Consider the following 13,384-nt stretch of genomic DNA (forward strand, 5'->3'; position numbering starts at 1 on the left):
AAACTGGTACAACCACTATGGAAAACTGTATGCAGGTACCTTAGAAAACTATACATAGAACTACCACATGACCCAGCAATCCCACTCAGGCATATATCTGAACAAAACTTTCCTTGAAAAAGAGACATGCACCCGCATGGTCATTGCAGCACTCTTCACAATAGCCAAGACATGGAAACAACCTAAATGTCCATCAACAGATGAATGGATTAAGAAGATGTGGTATATACACAATGGAATACTACTCAGCCATAAAAAAGAAGAAAATAATGCCATTTGCAGCAACATCGATGGAACTAAAGACTCTCATACTAAGTGAAGTCAGTCAGAAAGAGAAAGACAAATACCATATGATTTCACTCATATCTGGGATCTATGGCACAAATGGACCTTTCCACAGAAAAGAAAATCATGGAGAACAGACTTGTGGAGTTCCCGTTGTGGCGCAGTGGAAGCGAATCTGACCGGGAACCATGAGATTTTGGGTTGGATCCCTGGCCTCGCTCAGTAAGTTAAGGATCCAGCATTGCCATGAGCTGTGGTGTAGGTTGCAGACACGGCTCGGATCTGGATCTGGTGTTGCTGTGGTTCTGGTGTAGGCTGGTGGCTACAGCTCCAATTAGTCCCCTAGCCTGGGAACTTCCATATGCCGTGGGTGTGACCCTAAAAAGACAAAAGACAAAAAAAAAAAAAAGAGAGAAAGAGAGAGAGAGACAACAGACTTGTGGTTGCCAAGGGGGAGGGGGAGGGACTGGGCAGGACTGGGAATTTGGGATTAATAGATGCAAACTATTGCCTTTGGAATGGACAGGCAATGAGATCCTGTTGTGTAGCACTGGGAACTATGTCTGATCACTTGTGATGCAGCACAATAATGTGAGAAAAAACAATGTATACATGTATGTGTGACTGGGTCACCTCGCTGTGCAGTAGAAAATTGACAGAACTCTGTAAATCAGCTATAATGGAAAAAAATAAAAATCATCATAAAAAATTATGCCATTATGAATTGGGGACCAATTGAAGAACTAAGATCTGATAATAACCTAACTCTCAAAGTACACAAACAAGATAAGGGTGGATTCCAAGTGATGTCCTCTTCACAATATATTGGCATCCTGGGAGATTAGATGGCCCCCAGCTAAGAATGGGAAAAAGGCCTTTGCAGGATACTCAGTGGAAAATAGTAGCGGCCCTACAAAGAGTATCCTTATGGAATTTTAATTATACATATAGTAACTAAGCAAAAACTTTTACAGTGATTAGTACTTTTTTTTTTTTTAATCTCTATTGTCTTTTCTAGGGCCATACCCATGGCATATGGATGTTCCCAGGCTAGGGGTCTAATCAGAGCTATAGCCGCCAGCCAATGCCAGAGCCACAGCAACCTGGGATCCGAGCTATGTTTGCGACCTACACCACAGCTCACAACAGCGAAAGATCCTTAACCCACTGAGCGAGGCCAGGGATCGAACCCACAACCTCATGGTTCCTAGTCAGATTCGTTAATCGCTGAGCCACGATGGGACCTCCATCGCTTTTAATCAATCTAGTTGGATTCAGACTTCTGTTTTTGCTCCTTATGTACTTATGGTAGGGAATAATTTACATGTTTTCTTCAACTGTAGTTCTCAGGTCTATCATATCCTATGCACGAATTGCTATTTACATCACTGCATTGATAGGACTAATAAAAATCAATTCATTATGACCATGTATCAACCCCCCATGACCTGGATACCTATGTATCTTACTGAACCTTGGGAACAATACCCCACCTTGCTTATATTACATAATATATTTCAAAAGATTCTTTTTTGGGGAAAATGTATGATTGGATTAATTATGGGGCCATATTTACTACCATTGGTATTATTACATCGGTAGCTATATCTGCTGTAGCCCTGTCTCAGGAAATTCAAACTCATACCTCTGTGAACAATCTGGTCTGAAACTCCTCACAATTGTGGCATGATCAAATTTCAAATGATTTAGCCTTGGAGTTCCCGTCATGGTGCAGTGGTTAACGAATCCGACAAGAACCATGAGGTTGCAGGTTTGATCCCTGGCCTTGCTCAGTGGGTTAAGGATCTTTCGTTGCCGTGAGCTGTGGTGTGGGTCACAGACCTGGCTCAGATCCCGTGTTGCTGTGACTCTGGTGTAGGCCAGTGGCTACAGCTCCGATTAGACCCCTAGCCTGGGATCCTCCATATGGCTCAATAAAAGGCAAAAAGACAAAAAAAAAAAAAAAAAAAAAAAAAAAGGATTTAGCCTTTCAAGATGAATTGAATAGGCTAAAAGATGAATTTTTTTGGATGGGCAAGGAATTAGGTAGTATTCACACACAATTAAGGCTACCTTGTCATTATAATGTTATTACTTATAATTCCTTTTAAATATAATAGCAGTCTGTATAATTGGGAAAAAAAACTAAGGCTCATGTTTTGGGAGCCTGGGGATGCCACGATGCTATACTAGATATTATAGCCCTTCAAAAGGATATTCAACAATGTAGCTCTATGCACCTAGACACTTATAGGGATCAACTTATTGACAGCATCTTTGCCGGATTTCAGGCTTTTAATCCTCATACCAGGTTTAAAAATCCTAATATTACTTTCATTACTATTTTTTTTTTTTTTGGCTTTTGTTTTTTAGCGCCACAGCTGTAGCATATGGAGGTTCTCAGGCTAGCGGTCGAATCGGAGCTGTAGCCGCTGGCCTACACCACAGCCACAGCAATGCCAGATCTGAGCCACATCTGTGACCTACACCTCAGCTCACGGCAACGCTGGATCCTTAACCCACTGAGTGAGGCCAGGGATCGAACCTGCAACCTCACGGTTCCTAGTCGGATTCATTTCTGCTGTGCCAAGAAAAGAACTTCTTCGATTTTTTTTAAATTATGAGAACATTACACGGCAGTCAAACATCAAAACACAGCTACATGAATCAGTACATGAGTCAGCACCACAGCGGGAACTCCTACTCTTGCTTTTTTTTTTTTTTTTTTTTTTTTTGTCTTTTTTTTTTTTTTGCTATTTCTTGGGCCACTCTCACGGCATATGGAGGTTCCCAGGCTAGGGGTCGAATCGGAGCTGTAGTACCGGCTTACGCCAGAGCCACAGAAACGCGGGATCCGAGCCGTGTCTGCAACTTACACCACAGCTCACAGCAACGCCGGATCGTTAACCCACTGAGCAAGGGCAAGGACCGAACCTGCAACCTCATGGTTCCTAGTCGGATTCGTTAACCACTGCACCACGATGGGAACTCCCTCTACTCTTCTAATCATAGATACATTTGTACTTTTTTGTGCAGTCTGCAGAATCTGATTGATCAATAGAAGCCAAATGAAAGCACTGCAATCAAAAATTACCATGACCATTCTTGTACAACAATTACATAAAAAGGGGAGAGATGTTGGAGACCCTTAAACTTCTGAACTCTGCAGAAGGCATACTTGGCGTTATGTGCAAAACACAACAAGCCAAGGAATGATTATCCATGGCAAAGCCAGACAGGCATGTATGCCGACACAGGATTCTAAAGTATAGGGTCCCCTTGGGAAAATAAGATAGAAAGTTATGCATTAACCCTAGCATTTTGTAAGCAACTGTACTTTGTCCTGAAAGCATGCACCTCGGTTTTATTGCTGATTGTTTCTTCAGATCTTGTGAGGTCTGACCTCAGCACTGCCTGTTTTCTGTTCCTGCTTGACTGCACTACTTACGTCATTTAATAAAAGTCATGTGGGCTAAAGCCTAGGTGCCTTTGTTCTGCAGAACAGAGTGCCTCTTGGCCCCCCACTTTCTAAATGTAAAGAATCTTATGTGTCTTTGTTATATGGCACCACTCCTCTTTCAGGTTCCTGTTGCCCTGCCGCGCAGGATGCAGCACCAAAGTACTGCATTACCTAAAAATGTACTTTTACCTATAACTGGAAATTTTAAGAGGAAACTATCTCTAAATTAGAGCATTCTTGCATAAGAATTGACACACAAAAAAACATGAAGAGGAGTTCCTGTTGTGGCTCAGTGGTTAACAAATCCAACTAGGAACCATGAGGTTGCGGGTTTGATCCCTGGCCTTGCTCAGCAGGTTAAGGATCCTGCGTTGCCGTGAGCTGTGGTGTAGATAGCAGACGTGGCTCGGATTCCGCGTTGCTGTGGCTCTGGTGTTGGCCAGTGGCTACAGCTCCAATTCGACCCCTAGCCTGGGAACCTCCATATGCTGCAGGAGCAGCCCTAGAAAAGACAAACAGACAAAAACAAAACAAAACAAAAAACCATGAGGAGAGCAGTTCCAAATGAATTTTATTTGATTATCATTAAAATATGCAATCAAATCAGATTTTAAATCCTTGGGAAAAAGGGAAACTCAAGTTACCTAAAGAAAATGAACATATAAATTATAGCATGTTACACTGATTGTATTTATGTTTCTGATACCTGAGAGGTCACAAAGTATCCTTAACTACAAGGAGCTGCATTTTTCAATGTCCATTTCTGTGGAAATTGCACCTCTATCTTCACCCAGAGTATGTGAGATATTATTTTCCACTCAGAAGGCTGGAATGCTTTCACAAGCATGGTCTGTTTTAAAATCCAACTTATTTTAAAACAATGTTCATTTGGAATAGCATAGTTTATTATGGCTTAAAATTCTGGCAATAAATAACTTTATTGCCTGCAAGCTAGAAAATTCTCCTCAACACTGAAACATGTATACTTGGCAGAGGCAGGCTGGTTATTGTGCTGGTCTCAGGCAGGTCAGGACTCTAGACGGAGATTTCCAAAACAAGGTGAAGGCAAGTATTTGTGCTTTTAGAAACTTGGCACTTAAATCTGGAGGACGATTGGTGAGTTCTGGAAAGACAAAAGCAATTTTACTTGAGATTTTATAAACACAGTGGAACCAAAAAAATTACAGAGTTGTTGTTGATTTTCATTCTCCTTCTGGAAGTAAAGTTTTCGCTTTTTTTTTTTTTTTTTTTTTTTTTTTTGGGCTGAACCTGCGACATATGGAAATTCCCCAGCTAGGGGTGGAATTGGAGCTGTAGCTGCCAGCCCACACAGCCACACCACATTTGAGCCGCATCTGCAACCTACACCGCAGCTCATGATCCTTAACCCATCGAGCAAGGCAAAGGATCGAACTGGCACCCTCCTGGATACTAGTTGGTCCATTACTGCTGAGTCACCATGGGAACTCCTGGAAGTAAAGCTTTAAATATTGAAGTCATCCGTAGATTGATGTGGGAGTATTACAGCTCAGATTACAACTAACGGGCTTAAGAAAAAGATTCATTAATAACTTTCACTTGGAAGGGAAGTGTCTAATGTCTAACATACACCTTATAATCATACATCAATTACGAATCAATTCCACCTCCTCCACTGGTGTAACACTGAAAAAATTACATCACCTCCCAATATCAAATCTACCTTCCTTCAAGCGGAGCTAATAATGGTGCCTACCTGATTATTGTGACCAATGAGATGAAACCTGTAAATTACTTAGCAAAGTGCACTATAAACACTCAATAAATGTTAGTTACTATTATTAACAAATGCTCCACATGTTGGGGCATACGGATTGATTCAAAACTACATGGAATGGGAATACACAGATGAATAAAACAAAGGTGAATGAGATTCTCGTGGTCTGGCAGAGAAGATACCATTACTACTTAAGAGGTAATGAGTCATCTGAGGAAAAAAAAGGCTTTTTTTTTAAAGTACTTCATGAACTACAGAGCCTTTTTTTTTTTTTTTTTTTTTTGGCTGCCCCGAGGCCTATGGAGTTCCCTGGCCAGGGATCAGATCCAAGCCGCAGTCATGACCTAAGGCACAGGTGTGGCAACACAGGTTCCTTAACCACCCACTGTAACTGTGATGGTTCGAACCTGCGTCACAGTTCTCCCAAGACCCAGAGCTCCCAAGACAAGGCCAATCCCTCTGTGCCACATTGGGAACTCCTAGAGTGCCTTTTTTTGTTTTGGTTTTTTTAGGGCCTCACCTGCAGTATATGGAGACTCCCAGGCTAGGGGACGAATGACAGCTACAGCTGCCAGCCTACACCACAGCCACAGCAACTCTGGCTCTGAGCCATGTCTGCAACCTACCCCACAGTTCATGGCAACACAGGATCCTTGACCCACTGAGCAAGGCCAGGGATCAAACCTGTGTCCTTATGGATACTAGTCAGATATGTTTTGGCTGAGCCACGACGGGAACTCCTACAGTGCGATTTTTGATTTACTCTAGTTCAGGGTTTCTCACCCTCACACTCAGTGTTGCAGGGGGCTGGCCTGGGCACTGTCTGGCCTCTACCCCCTGGAGGCTTGCAGCACCCGCATCCCTCTCTGCTGTGGGCTGTGACTGTGATCCTCAAAGATCAAACCCGTCATCACTTTCCCCTCCTGCTCTCCACAGAGCCCGGTGCCTGCCTGTGTGGCCAGCGGTCTGCTCAGGGCCTGAATGTTACCACCTACACATTCTCGACTCTGCTGTTGGCAAATAGTAGGCACCAAATGGTGGGCTCTCACTCTGGGAGTCAGAGACCAGGCTAATCGCCTTGCCACGTGGTGGGCTCTCACTCTGGGAGTCAGAGACCAGGCTAATCGCCTCGCCACGTTGGCAGACAAAGAAAAGATGGCTGGATTCTCCGACAAGAGAGAAAGATGCCCTAGGGCCTGCGAGTCACTAGAGCAGAGAGAAAAACACCACTCTGGTTGCAAACCAGGCCCCAGCCAGGCCCGCCTCCCTCTCCCTTGGGCCAGGTGCTCTCCTAAGGTGGATGACTCCAGCTGATGCAACCGAGTCAAGGCGACTGCACAGTCTACCCCCCCAGGAAATGGGAGCAGGGTCAGCAGCGGTGGGGGGGGGGGCATGGGTGGGCAGTGTTACTCTCATATAAGCAGCCACTTAATATCTTGGATGTTGCCTTTTTTGTGTTTGTTTTTAAAGGATTTTGGATTTTTATTCCAAATGTAACAATAATTTGTTGGAGGCATGACACGATCCTTGATTTACAAATGGAAAGTTTAGGTTTTTCATACAGTCACTAGAAATACAGTTGAAAATACTATGATATTGGGGAAGCTGTTCGCCCTTCAGAAACTTAAGATAAATGGACTTTGAAGATTAAAGATTGGTACAAGTTTTGTTATAATTGACCTGTGACACAGTTGAACACTTGGATAAATGACTTCCATTTAGATTCTAGTATTTAGTGGCTGGATATACTGAGGAAGCTCCCTAAAAACAAGTGCCAAGGGTTTATTATTAGACTATCAATATTTTATTTTACAGTCTATAAAATCCACAGAACTGGCACACAGGTAAAATTGTATGAATGCATATTACTTCCCGTACACCTAATGAAAACACGGCATCTGCCTTAAGTGGGGGTGAAGTCTGCAAATGACAACAAAGTAATTAGAATTTTCCCCCTTAGACTGTGTCTTCCATTGGAGGTTTTTTGTTTGTTTTTTGGCTTTTTGCCATTTTCTTGGGCCGCTCTCGCAGCATATGGAGGTTCCCAGGCTAGGGGTCAAATCAGAGCTGTAGCCGCCGGCCTATGCCAGAGCCACAGCAACTCAGGATCCGAGCCGCATCTGCAACCTACACCACAGCTCACGGCCACACCGGATCCTTAACCCACTGAGCGAGGCCAGGGATCGAACCTGCAACCTCATGGTTCCTAGTTGGATTCGTTAACCACTGCGCCACGACGGGAAGTCCTGGAGTTATTTTTTTAAGCGGCAATTCTTTGAGCATTTCGGACTTTAACAGCCACTTTAATTGATTTTATTTATGCTTGCCTCTTGAGCTAATAGGAAAGCCACTCTATGCTGGATTTTTGCCTTTTAGCCCACAGAGTCTAAAATATTTACTATCTGGGCCTTTACAGAAAACATTTGTCAACCTCCATTTTCAATAAGTACTTATCTTGCCATCAATAAAGAGAAATGTAGGAGTTCCCGTTGTGGCTCAGTGGTTAACAAATCCATAAGGTTTCATGAGGTTGCAGGTTTCATCTTTGGCCTCCCTCGGTGGGTTAAGGATCTGGCATTGCCGTGAGCTGTGGTGTAGGTCACAGACGTGGCTCGGATCCCACGTTGCTATGGCTGTGGTGTAGGCCGGTGGCTATAGCTCTGATTAGACCCCTGGCCTGGGAACCTCCATATGCCGTGGGAGTGGCCCTAGAAAAGGCAAAAAGACCCCCCCCCCCCAAAAAAAAAGGGAGAGAGAAAGAAATGTATCATAAAGGTGTCATTCTACCTGATGTCCTCTTGAGACATGAAGACAAGAGTACAGCCATTTTGGGAAAGGACAGGGAATGGCCTCGAGCAAAACAGGCCTTGCAAGCTAAAGAACAAAGGCCCTGGGGGCCTGAGTTCCAGAGATAAAACAAAAAAAACCAACCAAGCCCATAGGAATAAAACATTAACTTTATCTCTGTTTCACTAAGTATACCTAGTTGTCCCAAGACAAGAAGCGCAACCATAAATTTTTTTGTCTTTTTTTTTGTTGTTGTTGTTGTTGCTATTTCTTGGGCCGCTCCCGAGGCATATGGAGGTTCCCAGGCTAGGGGTTGAATCGGAGCTGTAGCCACCAGTCTACGCCAGAGCCACAGCAACGCGGGATCCGAGCCGCGTCTGCAACCTACACCACAGCTCACGGCAACGCCGGATCGTTAACCCACTGAGCAAGGGCAGGGACCGAACCCGCAACCTCATGGTTCCTAGTCGGATTCGTTAACCACTGCGCCACGACGGGAACTCCATCAACCATAAATTTTAAAATTGTCTCTTCCTGTGCTTTCTTTCTTTCTTTCTTTTTTTTTTTTTTTTTTTTGTCTTTTGTCTTTTGTCTTTGTAGGGCCACACCCGTGGCATATGGAGATTCCCAGGCTAGGGGTCGAGCTGGAACTGCAGTTGCCAGCCTACACTACAGCCACAGCAAAGCGGGATCCAAGCCATGTCTGCGACCTACACCACAGCTCACGGCAATGCCAGATCCTTAATCCACTGAGAGAGGCCAGGGATAGAACCAGCAACATTATGGTTCCTAGTCAGATTCGCTTCCACTGCGCCATGACGGGAACTCCGTCTTCCTGTGCTTTCTTGCAGAAAATTCTCATGCCTGTCTTTCCTTCTCACCGAAGCACTCCCTAGTCCTGACAGCCACCTGCTGCTGATCAAAGAGGTTTGATGATTTCTGGAAATTATTCGTGATCATAAGACAACCCCACTGCCTTTTGTTATAAAAGCAACTTGCCTCTTCTGCTCTGGGAGCTGGCACTCCCCCACGGACCCCCTCACAAGCTCATGAGGAAGTTCCAAGCCAGTGATGGAACCTGAACTACAGCAGTGACCCAAGCCACAGAAGTGAAGATCCAGGATCCTTAACCTGCTGAGCCACCAGGGAACTCCACAAGCTCTCTCTTTTAACAAAAAGCTTTGCTTGCCTGAGTCCTGTGGAAGTGAAATTCACTTCTATGGTATCGCTGTCCAAGAATCTAGAAAGGGTCCAGTAACAATCTTTATAGAAAAAAACAAGTTACGTACAAGTAAATAAACTCCTGAAAGTGTTTTCCAGGAGGAATACCCATGGAGACCACACTTAAGAGTTAGAAACTATCGGTAAAACCATAAAACCTTAACAGCAATTATGAGCACTAAGTTTCCCAAACCTACCAAAGTTCAAATGACCTAATTCCTGAGGGAAAGCCCACTTTACCTCCATGAACTTAATGTTTCTGAACAGAGGGGGTTGAGGAAACCACCAGAGTACATACCCAGCAACAATTAAATGCTGCGGGTATTCCTCCAGAGGCACTTACTTTTCAGAGGCTGGGGTCTGGCTCTGTGCTAGAGTGAGCAACTCTTCTTTGCCAGGTCAGGGGTGGGCCACCTCCTGGGGGACACTGACTCCTGGGCATGAGCAGCTGGAGTTGGGGACTCAGGGAGCACTGATGCCACATCAGGGGGGTTCGGACTTAGCTTCTGGCCCACTGGTGGCGGGGTCTTGAAAGCCAATGACTTTCCGTGAAATTCCTGGGCAGACAGGGACTGGCCTGGTTCAACCCTTTGTACTGAAGAGCTGCTCTGGGTGGCCTGTTGGGTGTGATCCATGGCCTGAAAGTCCTGGATGGTCTGAGCCACCTGAGGGTCCACCATTTGGGTCTGAAAAGACAGTGTGGGCAGAAGTTGGAGCAGAGAGACTGGGGTGGCCAGATTCTGGGCTTGGGAAGCCTGAACAGGCGGTGGCTGAGTTTGACAGGCTTGAGAAAGATTTTGGAGCTGGGTCTGGGCAGCCACAGGCACCAGGAGGTGGCTCTGTGAAGTAACAGTCATTACGGAATGCCTCTGAGAGGCCACAGGTACCAGAGGCTGGCTCTGGGAGGTAAGGATGGTCAGAGGTTGGTTCGTAGAAGACAAGGGGACAGCAGGCTGGCTCCTAGAGGCAAGTGTGACTGCAGGGGCCTGGCTAGCAGCAGCCAACAAAACTACAGGCTGCTTCTTTGAAGTCACAACAGGTACAGACTGGCTTGCAGAGGGCAAGGGGACATCGGGCTGGTTCCTAGAGGCAAGAGTGGCTGCAGGCAGCTGGCTTTTAGAAGTCAGAATAAGTACAGGCTGGCTCATAGAGGCCAAGGGGACTACGGGTAGGCTCTTAGAAGCCAGGATGGCTGGAGTTAGAGGCTGGTCCAGAGAAGACGGAGTTAACTGCGGCTGTACCTGATGGGTCGATGGCAAACTAGTCTTAGGGCCTAGGGCACCAGGACTGGGGCCCAGTGAGCAAACTTCCTCTGCGCTTTTGACAGCTTCAGGTTGGGGGAGATCCTCGATATCGCGAGCCGCATCGCTCTCCTTGGCACTTTCCATCTGGTCTTTGACCTGGTCCTCCTGGTCTAGCTGGCCCAGCTGACCTGTGACGGTCATCTTCATTGAAGCACTCTCTGGCAGGATCCTCCTGCGGCACTGACGCCGATGCCGCATCCGCATAAAGGTGCTGGAAACATTGCCGATGGAGAAAGAGAAGCGGTTGCTGATGGTCTGGCTCAGGATTTCCAGCGTGGTGGCGGAGGGCAGGTGGTAGGGTCTGGGTGTGGGCTCTTCAGAAGGCAGTTCGATGTTAGCGCTGTACCAGAAAACCCACCAAAGGAGGCTGAGGAAGATGATGATGGAACCCAAGTAGAGCAACAGGTCGTAGAAGAGCAGGTTGGCGAAGACCCCGGTAAGGAGCACGGTGGCGCCCACCGTGTCGAAGGCGACGCCCAGCCAAAAGAAATGCCTGCAACGGCCCAGGCCCCGCCGGTTCTTGGTCTGATCGACGTCGTTAATCGGAAGCTCCATGAACCTGGTCCCAAGAAGCTGCCAGGCAGGAGGCGCCGCCACAGGCGGGCAGTGGCCGCTGGGTCCCCATAGCAACGCCTTGGGGGCGAGGCCAGCAGGAGGCGGGACGAGAGGGCGGGAAAGTGCAGCCGCCGCTCACCAGCCTAGAGGGAAAAAAGGACACCGCCCCCAGAGCCGGGCGCACGCGCAGTGCGCACCGTCGACCGCGCGGTCGCCTTCTCCGCATGCGCAGTGTCTCCTCCGGGCGCTACCTTCTGGCGTTCGTGTAGCCGAAGACCCCCGAGAGCGGAGTGTTTACTTCCGAGGCGGTGGTCTGTGTCCCGGTTGTCAGGGAAGGACGTTAATATATTCCTTCCCCCGTCTTCCCGCAAGGTGGCGAAATCCTGAAGGAGGGCAAAGGTCAAGGGCCCTAGTCTAGTAAATTGCCCCTCTCACCGTGGAGTAAGAATCTGAAAAAGAATGGATATATATGTATGTGTGAGTGATTCATGTTGCTGTACACCTGAAACTAATACAACATTGTAAATTAACTATTCTAATAAAATTTAAAATAATACTTCTTACTGTATGTAATTTTCAATGGAGAGAATTGCCATGTTTCACAATTTTTCATGAGCCAGTAACTGTCTTTAATTTTAAATTACTTCACACTTACCAAAGCATCTTTCACAGGACCCCGTCATTGTGACTAGTAATGTTCAAAAAAAAGGGGGGAGTTCCCGTCGTTGCTCAGTGGTTAACGAATCCGACTAGGTTGCAAGTTTGATCCCTGGCCTCACTCAGTGGGTTAAGGATCCGGCGTTACCTTGAGCTGTGATGTAGGTCGCAGACGTGGCTTGGATCTGGCGTTGCTGTGGCTGTAGTGTAGGCCAGCAGCTACAGCTCCGATTAGACCCCTAACCTGGGAACCTCCATATGCTCCGGGTGAAGCCCTGAAAAAAGACAAAAATAAATACCTTTTTAAAAAAGGTACATAAATTCAGTTTTGAAATTTAGATAAGATTACACCAAGCAAAATTTATAAATCAATTTTAGAAGACAAAACCATAATGGTGATTTTTAGCATATGAGTGGTTGATAGTGCATGCTACTTAAAATCATTGAAAACGAAATTTTGGCAGGAACTAAATTGTCAATATTTGAGAGTCAAGTTAGTGGCTGCTTGTTACAAATCATATATATTCATTGAAAATAATTTTTCCCCAATTAATATCTGAAGACACTCAACAACAAAAAAGCCAACAACCCAATTGAAAAATGGGCAAAACACCTGAATAGACATTTCTCCAAAGAAGATATACAGATGGCCAACAAGCACATGAAAAAATGCTCAACATCCCTGATTATTAGACAAATGCAAATCAAAGCTACCATATATGAAGTACCACCTCACACCAGTCAAAATGGCCATCATTAATAAGTCCACAAATAACAAATACTGGAGAGGTGTGGAGAAAAGGGAACTCTCCTGCACTGTTGGTGAGAATGTAAATTGGTACAACCTCTATGGAAAACAGTATGGAGTTTCCTCAGAAATCTGTACATAGACCTACCATATGATCTAGCAATCCCACTCGGGCATATATCCGGACAAAACTTTCCTTGAAAAAGACACGTTCATTGCAGCACTCTTCACAATAGCCAAGACATGGAAACTACCTAAATGTCCATCAACAGATGATTGGATTAGGAAGATGTGGTATATATATATATGATGGAATACTATTCAGCCATTAAAAAAACAAAATAATGCCATTTGCAGCAACATGGATGGAACTAGAGACTCTCATAATGAGTGAAGTAAGTCAGAAAGAGAATGACAAATACCACAAGGTATCACTTATATCTGGGATCTAATATATGGCACAAATGAACCTTTCCACAGAAAAGCAACACATGGACTTGGAGAATAGACTTGTGGTTGCCAAGAGGGAGGGGAAGGGAGTGGGATGACTGGGAACCTGGGGTTAATGGATGGAAACTATTGCCTTTGGAAGGGATAAGCAATGGGATCCT

At 45.5% G+C, this 13,384-nt stretch overlaps 1 protein-coding gene across 3 annotated transcripts; it reads right to left on the minus strand.

Annotated features, from left to right (window-relative positions):
• Nucleotides 1-4,299: 4,299 nt before the first annotated feature.
• Nucleotides 4,300-11,543, minus strand: LOC110259862 (transmembrane protein 238). 3 transcript variants are annotated; one of them, XM_085017522.1, is made up of 3 exons: nt 10,751-11,543; nt 9,853-10,195; nt 4,300-4,868 (listed from the first exon to the last, which is right to left on the minus strand). In XM_085017522.1, exons 1-2 carry the CDS (start codon nt 11,366-11,368, stop codon nt 9,881-9,883), a joined length of 933 nt encoding a protein of 310 aa, XP_084873648.1. In that variant the 5' UTR covers nt 11,369-11,543; the 3' UTR covers nt 4,300-4,868; nt 9,853-9,880. The 3 variants fall into 3 exon arrangements, with proteins under 3 accessions (XP_084873648.1, XP_020941841.2, XP_020941840.2); XM_021086182.2 differs by lacking the exon at nt 9,853-10,195; XM_021086181.2 differs by having other exon boundaries at nt 9,853-11,543.
• Nucleotides 11,544-13,384: the final 1,841 nt, after the last annotated feature.

This window comes from Sus scrofa, chromosome 3, assembly GCF_054392235.1.
Source record: "Sus scrofa isolate SSC_HxYL_T2T_F1_AM1 chromosome 3, Sscrofa_HxYL_maternal_Yorkshire_Landrace_v2.0, whole genome shotgun sequence".
Taxonomy (NCBI): Eukaryota; Metazoa; Chordata; class Mammalia; order Artiodactyla; family Suidae; genus Sus; species Sus scrofa.